The sequence below is a fragment of the Heloderma suspectum genome, chromosome 1, assembly GCF_057233095.1.
Source record: "Heloderma suspectum isolate Gila_16-S chromosome 1, 16-S_ref, whole genome shotgun sequence".
Lineage (NCBI taxonomy): Eukaryota > Metazoa > Chordata > Lepidosauria > Squamata > Helodermatidae > Heloderma > Heloderma suspectum.
Window position 1 is genome coordinate 304,766,788 of NC_139458.1, and position 18,568 is coordinate 304,785,355.

The following is an 18,568-nucleotide window of genomic DNA, read 5'->3' on the forward strand; positions in this document are numbered from 1 at the left end:
TAAAATATTCAGAAGCCTGCATACCACTTAATGGTATTATTTACCTAGGATTACACTGATGAGTAAATAATAAATGCTTCTTTGAAGAGCAACTGCAAATAGGAGTTACCAAAAGCTTTCAAATTGTGCAGACCTGATCTCAAAGTGCACCAGAGAAAAATAAATGCACTTCTTTATTCTACTGTGGAAAATGGAGTATCTCCCTTAGGAAGAAAATTTAAGGGCATTGAGTGTACGGAAAATTGAGAGCAAGCAGGGAGGTGAACACATGTTCTGATCTCTGCTCACTAGAAGGGCTCATGGACTCAGTCTGGTTTTCCAAGCCTCTTCTGAAGACACTTACAGAAGCTCTATTGTACATCCATGAAAACTAGAAACACGGGCCAGTGGGGTTGTCAAGAACTCTCTGCAGCTTCCACCACCTACTATGCCATTTTTAGACACTCCCTTCCTTGAGTGTGGTATTTTTTTTAATGAATCAATATATACTGTAGCATTTAAGTTATTTGTGTGTGGGGGGGTTGGGGACTCACACACTTCGGGGGGAAATGAGGAAACGGTTCAAGGCCAAGGGAAATGTGCACACATAAGTGTTAATTTTCTAGATTTGGCTGATAAACAGCTCTCATCCCATCAACACATCTCTTGGAATGAGTTCAGACATGTGGCAAATAGCGGGGGTCTGTTAGGGTAGTTCAGCTCTGCAAGCCATTCATTCCTGTGTTCCAAAATAAAAACCTCGTTGGTTGGCTGTCAGTATTAGGCTCCTCATGTGCTCAACATTCATCATGACCTTCACCTTCAAATGACAGAAGGGACAGATAGCAACAGGTTTAAATTTAAACATGTAAATAAATCCACATATTTCTCATACACTTCTTACACTCTTCCAAGACCAGATACTATACCTACAAATGACATTCAAGCAGTACTTCATTATTTCCTCATCATTTACACTTGTGACAACAGGCATTTGAAAAAAGATGGACTAAGATTACAAAACTGTTAATTTAAAATCCTCACATCCACAGCAACCCCAGCCTGAAGGGGTTTTCCTTGGTTGTGCACCATCCTGCCCCCCCCCCCCCGTAACTTGCAGATGGTTGCATTTATACACTAATTTTAGTAGCATATTAAAACCAGATTAGCATTTCCATCCATGGTTTTGTTGGGGGTCTTCATGTATGTGTTTTCCACTGTTCATGCCTAGAAGGCTATAAAATCCATCCAGTTTCCTTGTGTGAGATTTTTGTTAAAAGCTGTGTCTGCCACATGCCAAGCCATGCTAAGTACTTTGGGGTTTCCTAGTTTCAAGCTAGGTAGAAAACGGGCAATTAAAGAATGCTAATTTGAAGAAATTCGGATTTTCTTGGGCAATACCTAACACGCAACTTCTGCCTTATTAAAATGTTAACACCACCAAGAACAAGAAAACCATAAGTAGAAGGACTATATAGTAGGAGTTTCCCAAGGAGAAATGGAACATGTAAATAAGATTTATGACACATTTCTGAAGATGGTGCTGCGGATTTAGGTTTTTTAAAAGTATTTTTATTTTCAAAATTTAATAGAACGTGTTTTTAGATACACATTTTAATATCATTTCTGTGGCTTTTAAACAACAAAATACAGCTATATATAATTATAGATATACTGCATATTTGGCATTCATTATATTCCATGAAAAGCTGGACTTCGTAATCGCACGCCATTTATTATGTACAACAGAAATGGCATGTTAAGAAAAAGCTGTTTCAATTACAATACTGTGGCTCTATAATATATGAAAAAATTATTGCAACAAGGCAGGATAATGGAAATCCAATAGAAGTTACAAGGCAGATACTGTTATAACGTGTGCATTCACACCCAGTGGGTTCTGTCATGCTGCATTTTGTGCTACAAGTCACTATGATACCTGCATGATCCACTTTGCCTAAATTATGGCTCTTTCCTTAAGAAGTGTTCCTTAAGACAAGATACCATTTAAAACTACCTTGCTTCTATATTTAGAATTAAACACTGCATTGTGTTAATTTCAAGTTCTACATAACCAATTCATTTTTTAAATTACAGCAGGATCCCTTGTACACATTAATCTTGTGCAGATTTTATCTAGTATCTTTTTGATAATCTGACGATCTGGCTACCTTTGTACAAGCACCTATGCAACAAATAAAACATTGCTCTGTCGGTATAGTTGTTGAAAATGCTTAGAAATGAATAAGATGATGAAATGAGACACCAAGAGGAGCCTCACCCAGAAGTCCCAAATCTGAATTTTGCATTTCTTAGAAGCCTTTAACCGAAGAAAAAAATGTATTTGGCAACATTTCAGTTGCCATATTTGCTTCTAATCATTGGCATAAGAATTTGTCATGCCAACATTTTAATGACTTCAATTCTGAATGTTCGGTGAAGTCCTACTGAAATTATAAGGGTTTGATGCTACAGTAAGAGGACTCAGAACTATAAACCAAATATTGTTTTATGACATTGTGCTAACACCATGTGCCCCATCCTTGATGCTTCAAGGCTTACAATCATGCAGTTAGCAGGACAGACTTCCAACACATGAAACAGTAAATAGCATGCAAATAGTATCTCAAGCAAATAGTATGTAATGTGCTTAATCCTATTGATTTAAATGGGTTTAAAAGAGCACCCAATAATGGCAAAGAAAAGATCCAATGGGCCACGTGTGAGCATTGCATACGTTCTCCCCAGCACCGCACACACTCTCCAGAGCAGTATTTGAAGTGGTATGAGGGAATGCTGCTGAAAAGGAAAATCGGTAACCCTATGCACATGTGGAGAGACACTGGCTGCTCATGTACAAGACTTTCTGGATTCCATCCCCTCTATGTTGGAATGTGACCAGGGAGTATAAACTTTGCACTTAAAATGCCTCAGAATCTCTCTGCAGCCTGTGAACCCAAATTCCAAAAACTAGGATAATGGATACAAGAAGTACTTGTCAGAACGTTTTAAATATCTGACAAAAACAGCCTTTACATAGGTTTGAACAAAAGCTACCTGCAGATTTGGAGGGCCCTTAGAAATTGATGGCCATTAGTGGGTCTGAATTGATAAAGGATACTTCTGATATCTTGTTTCACAGTTCCATCTTAAAAAAAAAAAAAAAGTCTTGTGGCACCTTAAGGTCTAAGCTTTTGTGGACATTGTCCATTTCATCAGATGCAGTGTCCATGAAAGCTTATGCAGGAATAAACTTGTTCGACTTTTAGATGCCACAGGAGTCTCTGTTCTTTTGCTGCAACAGACTAACAAGGCTAAACCTTTGGATGGTTCCATCTATGTAATAGATGGCTTAATGAATAACTTATGAACTTTTGTGTGCTCCCCCCTCCCCGATTCTTTAAATCAATACAAGGACTATTCTATGCACCACATCTGTATTTGTGCCTACCATGTTTTATTTCTTTTATGACCTATGGTCAAAACAAGTATTTCAAGGAAAGGTCAGGAAAAAAAATCGAGTGGATTTGCATAATGTAGCCTAGATTATTCCAATGAAGAGCATTGTCAAACTCCACGTCCCACAGGAATTGCATGTTGAAGGGCAATAGATGCATTTGAGAGGTGGAGAAGTGAGAAAATTGCTGGCCATGGGAATGGAACAGAAAATATGTACACTATAGATATCATGCCCCACAATTCTTTTAAACATTGTAGTTATAGGATTTCAGAGGTTGTAAGAAGCGTACGCTGCTGCTTTTGCACATTTACAGAGGTGTTCCCATTTTTTCATTCCGACTACAGCTTCTAGCATTATCCCAGATGCCAACGTTCCCCCACAAAATTTGAAGCAGCTTGTCCAGACAGTGCAGGACACTGCCTTTAGAAAGATGTTTCAAATGGTCCAAAATTACAAAGCTTCATCTTAAGCTCTTAGTAACATTCCAAAGCTGGCAATAAGGTCTAATTATCTAGACTAGGGTGAATGCATGTAAGCAAGTTCTTGTAGTGCTACAGAATGGAAGTAAATGATATTGCCACTACCTTATCTTCTAGAAAGATCATCCTAACATCATCCTTAAAAAGTAAGTTTATGGAAAGGTGTCAAAGTCCTGCCTTGTACTTCATTTTTGAAAACATGTATTTAATATTTAAAAATATAAATCTCTATAGAAATTTTTTACTCTTCACATGGAACAAGCGTCCTTTAAATTCATTCTGTACATTAAAGTTAGCCATGCTGCCCTTTCTGCTGCTTAATTTAGACTCTCACCACTCTGATGCAAGGCCAGTAGGTATTCCTATGCTAACAATGCATCCTAATAGCCAAAGCATAGCACTGAAAAGCCAGATCTGCCATAAAACTTGAGAAGGAAAAATTATCCTGTCCCTTTATTTTGAAAATATGTCATAGCTAGACATCTGGTCTATGCCTAGTGAAAGCTCACATCTATTATCTCTCTTACAACAGAGAAGTAATGCATGCATGTGGCATCAGCTCATTGTGGTAAGGACACTTTAAGGACAGCTGCTATAAAATGGTGTGTGTGTGCGCGCGCGCGCACGTGCATGTGTGTGACAGTGTTTTTTGTTTCATCAGACCGGAGTGTTGTTTTGTTCTTTAAAGACGAAAGATGTGGGGAATAAGAGTGCTGGAGGAAGTCTTGCTTAATTTGTTGCATATGGCCAAACGTGTTATAAAATGAAGTGTATGCTACCAGGAAACTAAATGGGCTGTTCTGCAAACAAACCCAGCTTAACTCAGAACACTAGAGCATATCCAAATATCTGCTCATAGGCAAATTGACAGTTTCAGTCAAACGTCCTCTGGTGATTTGATATTTTTAAAAACATAAACACCGTATAAGGTACATTAATCACCTTAACATAATCCCAAAAAGGAATACATTGTAGAAACCAATGCACTGTACTTTTGTTTTTAAAAGGCTTTATCAAACCATATGTGCAGATACTTGAGATGATGACAGCGTTAAGCTTCCTAGGGTCCTAGAGTCAAAGAAATTCTGCTGCCCCCCGCTGCTAAGTAAGTGCACGCCTTCTACAGGGGGCAACATCTGCCGATCAGTCATGGTTCCACTCGGCGACGACCCCAAAAAATTCCCCTGGGAAGAAACAATTTTCTCAGGACTGGCAGCCAGTTTGGGGGATGTGGAGAAGTTATATCCATAGAGAGCACAAGGGCTGTGCAGTCTGAAAGTGTTGTAGGAGCTCTGGTGGGTCTGATTTGTGGCAAAGGCATTGTTGGATGGGGAAGGCATTATATACTGGAGCTGTGGAGACATCCCTGAAATCTGCATTGATAAGCCTGCCTGGGGACAGCTGAATGCATCGCCGTCACTGCCGGTCACAGGCATGTTCACAGTTGAACCACTTGATACGCCAACGTAAGAGGGAGTCCTTGGGGTCGCAAAGGTCTCATTGGTTTGGTTTGTAAGCCTGTTGTATGTTTCGGCCAAGGAAGTGCTATATCTGTTAAGGGCTAGACCTGAGCGGGCACAAGCTGTGTAGTCAGCTGGAGTGAGGCTGCAGAGCTGACTAGTGTTGGGAGCAAGGTGAAAGGCAGGAGAAGAGCAAGGGGACCCAGGAAGGAGATGGGGATGAGTAGTTGGTACTCCACTGCCAGATCCCTGGAGCAAAGCGGAGGAGCCAGAGTTTCCTGGAAGAGAATATGAAAAAATAAAGTCCTAGGAAAAGTGATATATTTATTTATCTAATCACATTTAAAGTCTACCCTCAGGATGGCTGAAGTGAAGTTACTCCAGGGCAGGTCCAAGACATTTTGCTATCTGAGATGAAGGACAAGATGGTGCTCCCCCACACTTCCATATACAGAAGCCGACTGAATTTTAATTCAACTGTGGCAGTAGGACAGCATCTTTCACCACACCAAAGGGCAGTAGGATAGCTTAAAGGGCGCAGAGCAGCTCACAGAGAACACTGGGCTGTCCTACAACAGAGGGAACAGCCAAGGGGCTCAGAAGGAATGGCCAAGGGGGCCAGCACCGCTCCCCCATCCCCTGCCTGAGGTAACTGCCTCACATTGCCTTCACCCTTTTATCTTGATAATACTCCTGTGAGGTAGTTTAGATCTGATAAGACCTATCCATGGCACCTCAGTGAATCTTCCAGCTAAGGAAAGATCTGAACTCAGACCCCTCTTCCCCTTATTTGAAGTGTAACACTATCCACTACAGCCCAGAGGCTCTAGCTACACTTAACTATTACAGATACTTTTGTTGAAGGTTAACTCCTCTTTTACAGTTCTGCATATTGTTACCATATAACCCCGAAAGGGGAGTACTAGTGCAAGCTCCAGGTGATCTGGTTTATGCTCTGCTTATTACAGCATGCAAGTTAAAATAGCAACACAAGCATTTATGGAACCAGACAGTGAATACGATGCTGAGGTTGGACAATTTGCCTAGAAGGGACACCGAGTTATCCAACTTGTGCTAGATACAGGACGTTGCAGTGCTTGTGCTACTTGTGCAGTGCAGTGCTACACACCACTTTTTCACATTGCTGCAACTACAGTGCATAGGATCAGGTGCGTCTCACTGGTCCTTAGTAGTCAAGCTCATAGCTCCTTCCACTGAAGAGCAGCTTATAGCAGTCCAGTGGGCACATTTATGACTAGTTTTTAAGTCAGGGTAAGTATGCAAGTTGCTCGTAAGCTTTTGTAGTCCTCTCATTTTGAGTTAGTGACACTGTCTTATTCTAGCCCTTAGGTCAGAGGTAGGGAGAAGGTAGACTGAAATCTGCTGGTAGATCTCTGGGAGATTTACTTATTTATTTATTACATTTCTATACTGCCCAATAGCTGAAGCTCTCTTTGGGCACCCATAAGTGTTCTTGACTCCCAATAGTTTATATAACTACCCCATAACAGAAGTTGTCTGGGTGGGTCATCAACATAACCATAGCGAATGAAAGTGAAACTAAAAAAAAATTATCTGCCCATGATTCTGTCCTTATACTAAACGCCTGTCTCTCAGACTCCATGTTCCCCACCTGTAAAATATGAGTTTCTGCAGTACTGCCAGTCAGTTCTTGAGGTTTGTCTTAGAATCTCTGATCTGTAGTAACCCAGACATCTACAGCCAGGGCCAGAAATATTGGAACAAGGATAACAGTTTTGACAGTTGGCCTCTGTACACCACCACATTGAAGTTGAAAGGAAACACACCCAGATGGGAGCGAAGTCAGGACTTTCAGCTGTAATTCAAGGGGTGTGACAAAAGTGGGGCACTAACCATTCAGGAAGTACAGCCAGTGGCATACCCCCCCCCCCCATCGTTGGTGGCTCATAAGTAATGGAACAAACCAACATCATTTCAAACTTAAGGGTCGCCTTTAATACCTGGATGAAAATCCTTTGCAGTCAATGACTGCCTGAAGTCTGGAACCCATGGACATGACCAAATGCTGAGTTTCCTCCCTCGAGATGCTTTGCCAGGCCTTTACTGCAGCTGCCTTCAGCTGCTGCTTGTTTGTGGGTCTTTCTGCCTTCAGTCTTGTCTTCAGTAAGTGAAAAGCATACTCTATTGGGGTGAGATCAGGTGACTGACTTGGCCATTGAAGAACATCCCACTTCTTTGCCTGGAGAAACTCTTGGGTAGCTTTTGCTGTATGTTTTGGGTCATTATCCATCTGCAATATGAAGCGGCTATCAGTTTGGCAGCATTCCTATCAGTTTGGCAGCATACGGCTGAATCTGAGCAGAAAGTATAGCCCTATACGCTTCAGAATTCATCCTGCTGCTTTTATCAGCAGTCAGGTCATCAATAAACACCAGTGACCCGGTTCCATTGGCAGCCATACATGCCCATGCCATAACACTGCTTCCACCATGTTTGACAGATGATGTGGTATGCTTTGGATCATGAGCTGTTCCTTCCCTTCTCCATACTTTTATCTTCCCATCATTCTGGTACAAGTTAATCTTGTTTTCATCAGTACAAAGAATCTTATTCCAGAACTGGGCAGGCTTTTTTAGGTGTTTGCTGGCAAAGGCTAATCTGGCCTTTCGGTTCTTGAGCGTTACCAGTGGTTTGCACCTTGTTGTGAAGCCTCTGTATTTACATTCATAAAGCTGTCTCTTGACTGTAAATGTAGATAATGACATGCCTACCTCCACAAGAGCGTTCTTGACCTGGCTAGATGTTGTGAGAGGGTTCCTCTTCACCATGAGCGGAATTCTGCGGTCATCCACTTTAGTTGTCTTCTGTGGTCTTCCAGATCTTTTGCTGTTGCTGAGCTTGCCAGTTAATTCCTTCTTTTTCAGGATGTTCCAAACTGTTGTGTTGGCCACTCCCACTGTTTTTGCTATCTCTCTGATGGGTTTATTTTGTTTTCTCAGCCTAATGATGGCCTCCTTCACTCGCATGGACACCTCTTTGGACCTCATGTTGGGAGTTCCAGTGAACAGCTACCAAATGCAAATGTAACACTCAGAACCACCTCCAGGCCTTTTCTCTGCTTGATTGGTCATGGGGTACCCAGGAAACAGGCCACACCTGGCCATGCAGCTGCTTGTCAGCCATTCGTTCCATTACTTATGAGCCAGCAACATCCAGGTATTAAAGGCAATCCTTAAATTTGAAATGATGTTGGTTTGTTCCATTACTTATCAGCCACCAACGATGGGGGTGTGCGTATGCCACTGGCTGTACTTCCTGAATGGTTAGTGCCCCAGTTTTGTCAAACCCCTTGAATTACAGCTGAAAGTCCTGACTTCGCTCCCATCTGGGTGTGTTTCCTTTCAACTTCAATGTGGTGGTGTACAGAGGCCAACTGCCAGAACAGTTATCCTTGTTCCAATATTTCTGGCCCTGACTGTATTTATATTTATATATGCAGATAAGGCCAGTAGGTGAGGCCCACAGGGTGCAGTAGGTAACTGGCTTCATCCCTTGAGTCGTCTCATTCCACCCCAATCTACTATTTTGTGCCAGGCTTCAGTTGCTGAACCTCAACGTTCTATGAAGGAGCAGGCAGGAAATTTGGAGGGGAAGGGCGAATTTCAGTGATTGGGGTGGTGGGGGGTGGTGGCAGAAGTTATTCAAACATGTATTGGGGGGGCAGGTTGGGTTTACCATGGTGGTGGATGTGGCAGTCCTTTTTTGTTTTTATTTCCCCTCCAACTCCCCTCTTTGTTTTAGTTCCATTGAAGTCTGCCCACCTCTGCCTTAGGCTATTCTTTTTATCAGCTATGCAAAGTAACTGACATAAAGCATTTAAAATCAATTATGTGAACATGTTTTTCTCATTAATTTTGGAATCTGGATCAGTGCATCTCATAATAAGGAGTCAAAGGTCCTTCCCCAACTTCCAAATCCTTGGGCAATTGGAAGAATTTTAAAAGACCAAAGGACACCGGTACATTCTCGAAAGGGAATCTCAGGCCAAGGATATGGGGACTTGTATCATATGGAAGAGTTTGCTTGGGTTCTCTGTCTAATGCTAAACACCTGCCAGCACCAACAATAACTTCCACTGCTTGTGTGGCCCTATGCAGTTGGGGGGGGGGGGTTGATTGAGAGAGAGAGAGAGAGGGAGAGGACTCTTTTCAAGAAGTCATACATGGTTAGGATAAAACTAATAACGTGGTCTTTCTTATATAAACTAACTCTGCTCCTTTGGTGCATTTAGGAGGGGTATTTTACACCACCATAATCCCTAGCAATTAATATTGAATGAAAAACAGTAAGCACAGTCCTGGGGGAACTGTATACTCCTCAGCATTTCTGTGGACTTCAGATCCTATAATGTGGACTTCAGATCCAGAACTAGATTTCCATCAAAAGTATTTCTGACAGACTGAACCAACCAGGAGCATTGGCTGCCTGTACTCTTATTCCACTGCAAAAAAAAAAAAAATTCCTGTAAATTCTAAAGCAAACACAACTTGATGTTTGGAAGTTATGATTTTATATGAAGCTAATGTGATGATTTAACTTCTTCCTTAGTTTTATAAACTTTTTGTTTTAGGAGTAGTATGTAAGTTTGGAACAGCTTAACATGGAAAATAAAAATGACTGGATTTCTAGTCAAAAAGTAGAGTCTAAAATATTTTTTTTACAGGGGTAGAGAGAGCATTTTTTTAAATTCTCCACAAATTACTTAAACTTGGCATGATCTTAGAATGACAGCTACTGACAAAAATGCCTGCTGTGTGCAAGATCCAGCTGTAGTTAACCATTTTTAAGTCACATTAATTCTGATGAGAGAAATTTAAATGTGTGCTTAACATATCTATTGAAAACAAGGGGACTCAAAAGTGCTTAACTCTTGCTGTTTCATACAGGTGACGTGGTGATATGAGCACTGTTATTACATATAATGATAATTTTTGATCGTTCTATTTCAGCACTTGGTGAAATTGTCAAGTAGCATTTTTCCATTTTGTGATTAAAGGCGAAATTGGCAGTCGAATTCTACAAACAAATACAAGGTTCAATCCTCATCCATTTAAAACAATGGAGGTTTTGCCACTGGCCTACATGCATAGTGAATGATCTTGGGTGCCTTTCAAATCCCTAAATGAGACTGATACCTTGTTTGGCGATTCCAGGTATATCTTCAAATGTAAGTGTTCTCAGTGAAGGTCTCCAGAATGCGTAAGACTCTACTAAAGCTTCCAATCCCATCCTAGGCAACAGAACAAGAACATTTTGTGATGAGAATAATCTATCATTTGCTTATGTTTCGCAGTGCTTTATGATCTCTCTTTCTCTGTCTGGCCTGGTTCGCATGTAACACTAACTGCATGAGCTTCTGGAATCCCCAGCAAAACTGCAGGCTCAAGCACTTCTCACTTCCTTCCCCCCGTCCTGTGCAGTGGGGAGGAGGAATAAACCATGACTTAGATAAGCCATGATTCTGCGGGGCCTTTGGGGTCTTAGGGAAACTGATGGTAGCGAGCAAAGGGCTGGATGAGCCTGGTCATGTCTGATCTCAGAAGCTAAGCAGGGTCAGCCCTGGTTAGTGTTTGGATGGGAGACCTCCTGAAATCAGGCTTCCTGCACTGAGCAGGGGTTGGACTCGATGGTCTTGTAGGCCCCTTCCAACCCTATGATTCTATTCTATGACTTCTAGCTTTCCCCAATTCCTGGCTTGTCATTATGTATGAACCAGGAATCGTGGTTTAAAATAAATTCTAGTCACTTTCTAAACAAGCCAGCTTCATGGATTATGAATCTAGCTTGTTTAACAAACTAGAGTTATTTTAAACCATGATTCCTGGTTCATACATGACGACAAGCCAGGAATCTGGGAAAACAAAACTGAATAATAGTTTATACCTCCTTCCTACTGCACAGGAGAGTGTTCAACCGTGAAACTTTGCTTGGGGTTGTAGAGGGTCATTCACATAAGACTATGCCTTGGTTTAGCATTACGTATAGACAGGCCACACATACACACACACTGTAACACTTACATTATAACAATCACGTTCCAATACAATATTTTAAACAAAACAGCACCCAAGCTTTGGTTGTATGGACCTTATAGTCATTTGCAATGAACTTGCTTATGACCCACACAAATATGCCACAGACACAGGGTGTTGGCTTTCTTCCTTATTGCTGCTGCTAAATCAAGTATGTTAAAGGCTAAAAATACATGAAATGCGTCCCTAATATCGCTTTTCCATGAGAGCCCTTGTTGAAATTGCCAGAATGTCAAACTGCCATCTTTTGCTTAACAGTAGGCTGACACGGTCATAGGAATGACTGGAACATGGATATTTGAGATTGATGGGCATGGTGAGAATTTTCAGACACATTCTTGAGAAATTAGATACAAATAGGTTCCCTTGGACTACATATTCCTCCCAAAGAAAGAGCACTTAAGCCCACATGCAATTACAAGTCTGCTACTATATTTATATCTAGAGATGGAAAAGGTATTAAAAAATGGAGACCCAAATTATCACGTGGCCGTTGTTAGTTTAGAAAAAGGTGGAGGGGGTATGATAGAGGTTTATAAACTATGAGTGAACTGCAGAGAGAGACTTTTTTTCAGTTCCCACTGGAACTTGGGGTCATCCAATTAAACCGATTGGCAGTAAATGTAGGACAGACAAGACAAATTACGTTTTCATACAATGCACAATTAACTTATGGAATTTGCTTTCTTTGAGACACAATCAAACTAGAACTGCATTTTACCATAGCAATTTGAAGCACCAATATTTTCCCATGATACTGCTTCTCTAAGATAGTGGTGCCAGAAAGATCCCAGAAATGTTGCAGGAATGAGTTATAAAGTATTAGCTAAATGTGGATTTTAAAAATAGCCTGCATTTTTCTTTCCCTGTGGTAATGGAGACTTTTCATTTCTAGTTAAAGCAGAGATAAAAGCCCACCTCCTGGAGGAGTGTAGCCAAGGTGATAATGTATACAAGATGCTTTCGAACAATTTCCATTTTATCACCATCCTAATTTATATTTCCAAATGGCCAGTTTTATTTAACTAAGCTATCATGTTTTTTTTCCTGAAGTACTTAAGAAAAGTAAGTAAAGAAATTTTCATACCTTCTTGAGTAAAGATTTTATAGGATCGTTTTCGAAGACCTGCATGACGAACCTTAACTATTCTCAGTATATAAATTCTATTTTACTTTGCAAATGTCCGGCCAGAAAAGCATGCTTTTAATTCACAAAGCCACTAGCTTCTACAAAACTATGTGTGAGACTGTAAAATAATGTGAGGGGGGAGGGGGAAGGAAAAGAAAGGCAAAAATTTGTTTCATTACACTTATTTGCCTATAGGATCCTAAAAAAGAATTACAGAGCCAGAGCCAACAGTGGACAGGACACCCCTTTTCTCTCTTTCTCTTTCTGCCATCCCCTTTTCTCTCTCTCTTCCTTCACATCCAATGGGCTGCCAGGTGAAGAACAGACACTCTTGCTATAAGTCTGAACCGATCACATGACGAGTGCTTTTGAAATTAGGCTGAAGGCCACAGGTTATCCACCTCTGCTTTACATAGAAAGCAAAGTATAAACTTTACTTGTAGCGCTGATATTCATTTCTAATAGGAAAAAATAGGATCCATATTAATAAATCTGTAGTGCAATCCTATCAGTTTATGGAAATAAGACCTACTTCAGTGATGCTTACTCCCAGGAAGGTGTGCAGAGAACTGAGGTTTTAGGATTTCAATCCTATATCCACTTACCCAGGAATACCCCCACTGAACTAAGCGAGACTTACTTCTAGACATGTTAGGAAAGGCAAAGGAAACCTTTGGGAAACACACTGCTTCAGGGTGCACCATGTGCTTGAGGTAGGGGATCCTGATGGAGCAGACTTCCCTTTCCCAAGGGGCAGGGCTTCAAGGAGGGAGAGGGGCATTGGCCAAGCCTCTGAGAGCCTTAGTGGGCCGCTTCCAAACCGTGGGTTGGAGGTTCTCTATTGCTGTATAAGCTTTCAGTTATGCTCAGATATAAAGATCCTTGTGCATGCATCAAAAGCATTTCCACACATGCATTGATTTGGTCCACATTTTAACTAGGAATGTATGAGAATTTCATTTTTGCTCACAAAACATGTAAGCATGCCCTGCTCGATGCTCTGAACAGGAGTGTGAGCATGTGTCCAATGAAAATATTAACAAATTGTTGAACACGAGCTTGCTTTAGTCTCATTCCTGATTCCCAATTCGAGTTATGCAAATATCCTCTGTAGACTGAATTAGCCCCACTTTGGTCTAGGGAGGAACATGATGTAAATTAGGACATTTGCACAAATTTGGGGAAAATTGCACAAATCTCCCATTCGATCGCTGCTTGATTTGCACAGGTTTGTCATTTGCGCAGAGCGAGCAGCGAAATGGGAATCGGGCATGACATGGGTGGCAAGACAATGTTTAGAGAATCCTGGTCATCTTGAACAACACTCGTTTGCCCATCCCTAATTTTAACTCACTGCAGCCTTCCTACTGAATTTTAAATTCTGAATTTTAACTCTCAACTGAGCTGCCCTGGATTGTGCTCCAAATGGTTGCAAAGGGATGTGGCCATCTGGTAAAAAGGGGTGGGGCCATTGGGGAAGGGGGCGTGGCCATCTGGGGAATTCCAGGGGACCGGATTAGGATTCCAGGAGGGCTGGATCTGGCCTCCAGGCCTGAGGTTGCCCATCCTGAGCTAATTTCTGAATAACTTTGTTTAGGATTGCAGCTGCCTAGGGCTGGATGCTTGGCTGAAGTAAATTAGTATCATTTGCTGCTTGTATTGAAGCCTGACTAATTACTTTGAATCCTGCACCATAATGTTGAACAGATTTAGTGTAATAGATAGCTGAACATGTAAGGCCAGCTACAGGACAGGTTCTTCACTCATTTCGAGCCTGGTCGGTCCTGTGGCTCCGGAACCACTGGAGCATTCTAAGGCCTCCTGTGAGGCCTTGGCAAGGCACTTTGCAGATAAAATTGATCAGATTAGGTGTGTTACTCTGCACGCTGTGGGTACAGTTAGTGAGCAAGAGGCGGCCTGTGGCAAACTGGTTTTGTGGGATCGGTTCCAGCTTCTTCCTCCTGATGAAGTGGACAAGGTGCTTTCATCGGTATGGCTGACCACCTGCTTACTTGATCCTTGCCCATCTTGGCTCATTATGAGCTGCAGAGAGAGACTGGGTGAGGGGATCAAGGCGGTGGTGAACACCTCCCTTGAGGAGGGAGTGATGTCATCAGCCCTCAAGGAGACAGTGATAAGACCGCTCTTGAAGAAGCCCTCCTTGGATCCTCAAGTTTTGAACAACTTTCGCCCAGTCTCAAATCTGCCATTTTTGGGCAAGGTGATGGAGCGGGTGGTGGCGGTGCAGTTGAAGGCACACTTGGAAGAAACTGATTATCTAGACCCATTTCAGTCAGGCTTCAGGCCTGGGCATGGGACAGAAACGGCCTTGGTTGCCTTGGTGGATGATATGAGGAGGGCTCTGGATAGGGGTGAATGCTCCTTCCTTGTTCTCCTCGACCTCTCAGCGGCTTTCGATACCGTTGACCACGGTATCCTCCTGGACCGCCTGGAGGGGTTGGGCATTGGGCACACCGTATTGCGATGGTTCCGGTCCTTCCTCTCCAGCAGATACCAGAGGGTAGCACTGGGAGAGGAGGTTTCGGACCCGTGGCCACTTACTTGTGGGGTGCCACAGGGTTCCATCCTCTCCCCGATGATATTTAACATCTATGTGAAGCCGCTGGGGGCTATCATCAGGAGGTTTGGGGTGCAGTGTCATCAATATGTGGATGACACGCAGCTCTACCTCTCGTTCAAATCTTCACCAAGGTTGGCCGTAGAATCCCTGTCCAAATGTCTGGAGACGGTGAGTGGCTGGATGGGGAGGAATAAGCTGAAGCTGAACCCTGACAAGACTGAGGTACTTTTGGTGGGAGACAATAGGAGGTTGGGGGATGTTAACCTGGTGTTGAATGGGGTATGGCTACCCTTGAAAGACCAGGTCCGCAGCCTGGGGGTCATTTTGGACTCCCAGCTGTCCATGGAGGCTCAGGTATCAGCTGTGAGCTGGACAGCGCTGTATCAACTCCATCTGATACGGCGGCTGCGCCCCTTCCTTCCCGACCATCTGCTCCCATAGGTAGTACATGCCCTGGTCTCCTCTCGTTTAGACTACTGTAATGCGCTCTACGTGGGGTTACCCTTGAAGATGGTTCGGAAACTGCAGCTGGTACAGAACGCGGCGGCTCGCCTGATTAAAGGCAGCCGCCGGCGAGATCACATCACTCCAGTGCTGAAGTTTTCCAGGCCAAATTCAAGGTGTTGGTTTTGACCTTTAAAACCCTATATGGTTCCGGCCCAGCCTATCTTAAGGAGCGCCTCCAGCAGCACCAGACAGGCCGCTTAACAAGATCGGCCTCGGATGGCCTTCTCTCTGTCCCATCAGCCAGGACAGCTAGACTGGTGGGGACGAGGGAGAGGGCCTTTTCTGTGGTGGCCCCCACTCTGTGGAACTCCCTCCCTAGGGAACTCCGTCATGCCCCCTCTTTAATGAGCTTCCGTCGTGCATTAAAAACGTTGTTGTTCAGGCAGGCATTTGGGGTGGGTTAGGGTATTTTAGAAAATGTTTTTATTGTAGAATTTTATTGTTTTAAACTGTTTTTATTGTATGTTGTACATCGCCCAGAGTGGCTGGGTGACCAGCCAGATGGGCGATTAATAAATTTAATAATAAATAATAATAAATAAAATGTCTCATCTCTAGATTTCAAAATATAGGATTAGAAGTGAAACTTGGACTAAGGATATGCTATATAGGAGTCATTTTTCCTGAATGGTTATAATGCCTCCTCTTAGAGCACTCCAAGGAAAATAACTCTACAATTAGGGTGGAGGAGAAATTTATTTGGTCTGGATTTTATACAAAACTTTTCCAATTTGTATTTCCTGAACCTATATATGAAGTGGAATGCACTTGTGTGCCAAAATCCACATTTTTCAGAAGTTTGTGATGCAGTTTGCAGCTCCAAAAATGTGCACAAAAACACATTATATTAAAGGGAAATTGCTTGCAGAGAGCATGCACACTAGGAAAAATGCATACAAAAATGTGTGTATTTGGAAAAATATGCACGAAAATGCGTATGAACTTTCGTGTGGCCATTTTCTGCTGAATTTGCCAACTGATATGAAAGCAGGGTAAAAAGACATCACAGTTGGGAAAATGAGACACTGAGCAAAACCAAAACTTACAAATTCACCGACCCCTATCTACAACTTCCTTAAGCAATTTGTTCCATGGGCCAAATAGTCTAATGATAATGAAGCTACTGGAATATCGAGTATGACTTATTTACTGCTCTGCAGCAATGGTGCATACACCAGATTTGTGAAATCCACTTTTTTTTTTAAGGCAAGTTCCTAGTCCTCATGGCTTCCAAGATTTGCTTAAAGTGGGGAAAGTTGGGTCTCTTAGGGTGCAATCCTATGCACGTTTTAGAAAGAAAAAAGCCCTACAAGTCCCAGCATTCCCCAGACAGCTGGCTGCGGAATGCTGGGACTTGTAGGACTTTTTTCTATCCAAACACTCACAGGATTGTGCCCTTAATTAGAGATCTCACTAGTGGTTCTAGATGCACTTCTTCATTCACCGTAGTTTCCTGGCCCTCCCATATACTTATGTCCACGCATGACAATATCCTGTTCTATTCTTCTTTCCCCATGATTACTGAACTACTAAACAATCCATAAAAACAGTGTCTAATCTAGAATACATGGCAGTTTCTTGAGGAAGAAGCTACCACATCTGTTGACACAGACAGCATGTACCAAACTGGACTGATATATTAGAGCAATAATCAAATAATATTTGCAATATTTATTTCAATTGCTCATGACTTGATTTTCCAGCTTATATTGAATTTTGGCTTTGTTTTACTCTTGGAAATATCTAATCTAAACATAGCTTCCTGAAATTTGAACCCATTACATCTTGCCCTATTGTCTTTGGCAATAGAGAACAAGTGCTCCCTACATCCTTTGGCATCCTTTTAAAGATCCACAGATTGCTATTATTGCCCTGTCTTAAAGTCTTTTTTTCATGTTGTCTAATCTTTTGCTGTTACATGCTAGAACTATTTAGTTTATTTGTTTAATGCCTATTTATTTTTCTGCCTATTTTCTGAATATTTTAGAGTACAGAGAATCTAAAGCCAATGCCTAAATTTCATTCACAACTAGATCAGAAACATATATTTAGTGTTATGAAGAAACCACCCCCCAGACTTTTACTACTTCCTGTTTCTTACATAAAACAAATTTTGAAGTTGGTTATGAAATCAATAATGCATAGCCAAAGAGAAGTTTGATTTGGGTTTGCCAACCCATTTTCATGTACAATTAATTGATTCTTGTCCAAGAAACATACCAATGTAATATTCCTGTTAGTGGTATACTTACAGTCCCTTCATGTTATACATTTGAAGAATGTGTGCATGGGGGATGGGGGTGGGAGTGGATAGCAGAATATGATTTGTAACTGGTTCAGGAAAAAAGTAATCTAAATGCCCCCCTTCATTTTATTTTCACAACAACCCTGTGAGGTAGGTTAGTGATTATCCCAAGGTCACTCAGAGGGCTTCATGGCTGAGTGGGGATTCGAATCTTGGTCTACACAGCCCTAGTATAACACTCTATCTATTACATCACACCATCTCTTTCCTGGGCATTTTCTTAGAAGTCCCATTGTGTTCAATGCGGCTTACCAGATATGTGTGCATAGGATTTCAGTTTAAAGCTGGTTTAACAGTTATTCCTTTTCCCTAGGAAATTGCAGTTCTTTGTGGACAAGGATCTCTAGCAGAGAAGTCTCAAAACCTCAACTACAAGGCCCAGGACAGTTAAAACGAAATAAAACTGATGGAAATCTTACAATGTAGATGCAATGTTGTGCAAACATAAACATCTAATTAAAGCATACAACAAAAGCACATGCCAAGTGCATCTACGAGCTCACAGAGCATTCTCTCCAGGCATAAAACAACAGACTATGCAAAAGAGAAGGCAAAGTATTTTGTGAAGCTTCTCTAACATCTGCAAAACAGCCT

The 18,568-nt window shown here is 41.9% G+C and overlaps 1 protein-coding gene across 1 annotated transcript in view; it reads right to left on the reverse strand.

Annotated features, from left to right (window-relative positions):
• Window positions 1-1,537: 1,537 nt before the first annotated feature.
• The window catches only part of TBX18 (T-box transcription factor 18), a 47,853-nt gene continuing 30,822 nt past the window's right edge, over window positions 1,538-18,568 (reverse strand). Inside the window, exons 7-8 of the mRNA XM_084831154.1 lie at window positions 10,556-10,650; window positions 1,538-5,656 (exon numbers count right to left, since the gene is read on the reverse strand). Of these exons, the coding sequence (XP_084687280.1) occupies window positions 4,932-5,656; window positions 10,556-10,650 (820 nt within the window). The 3' untranslated portion in view covers window positions 1,538-4,931. The remainder of the gene's footprint in view (window positions 5,657-10,555; window positions 10,651-18,568) is intronic.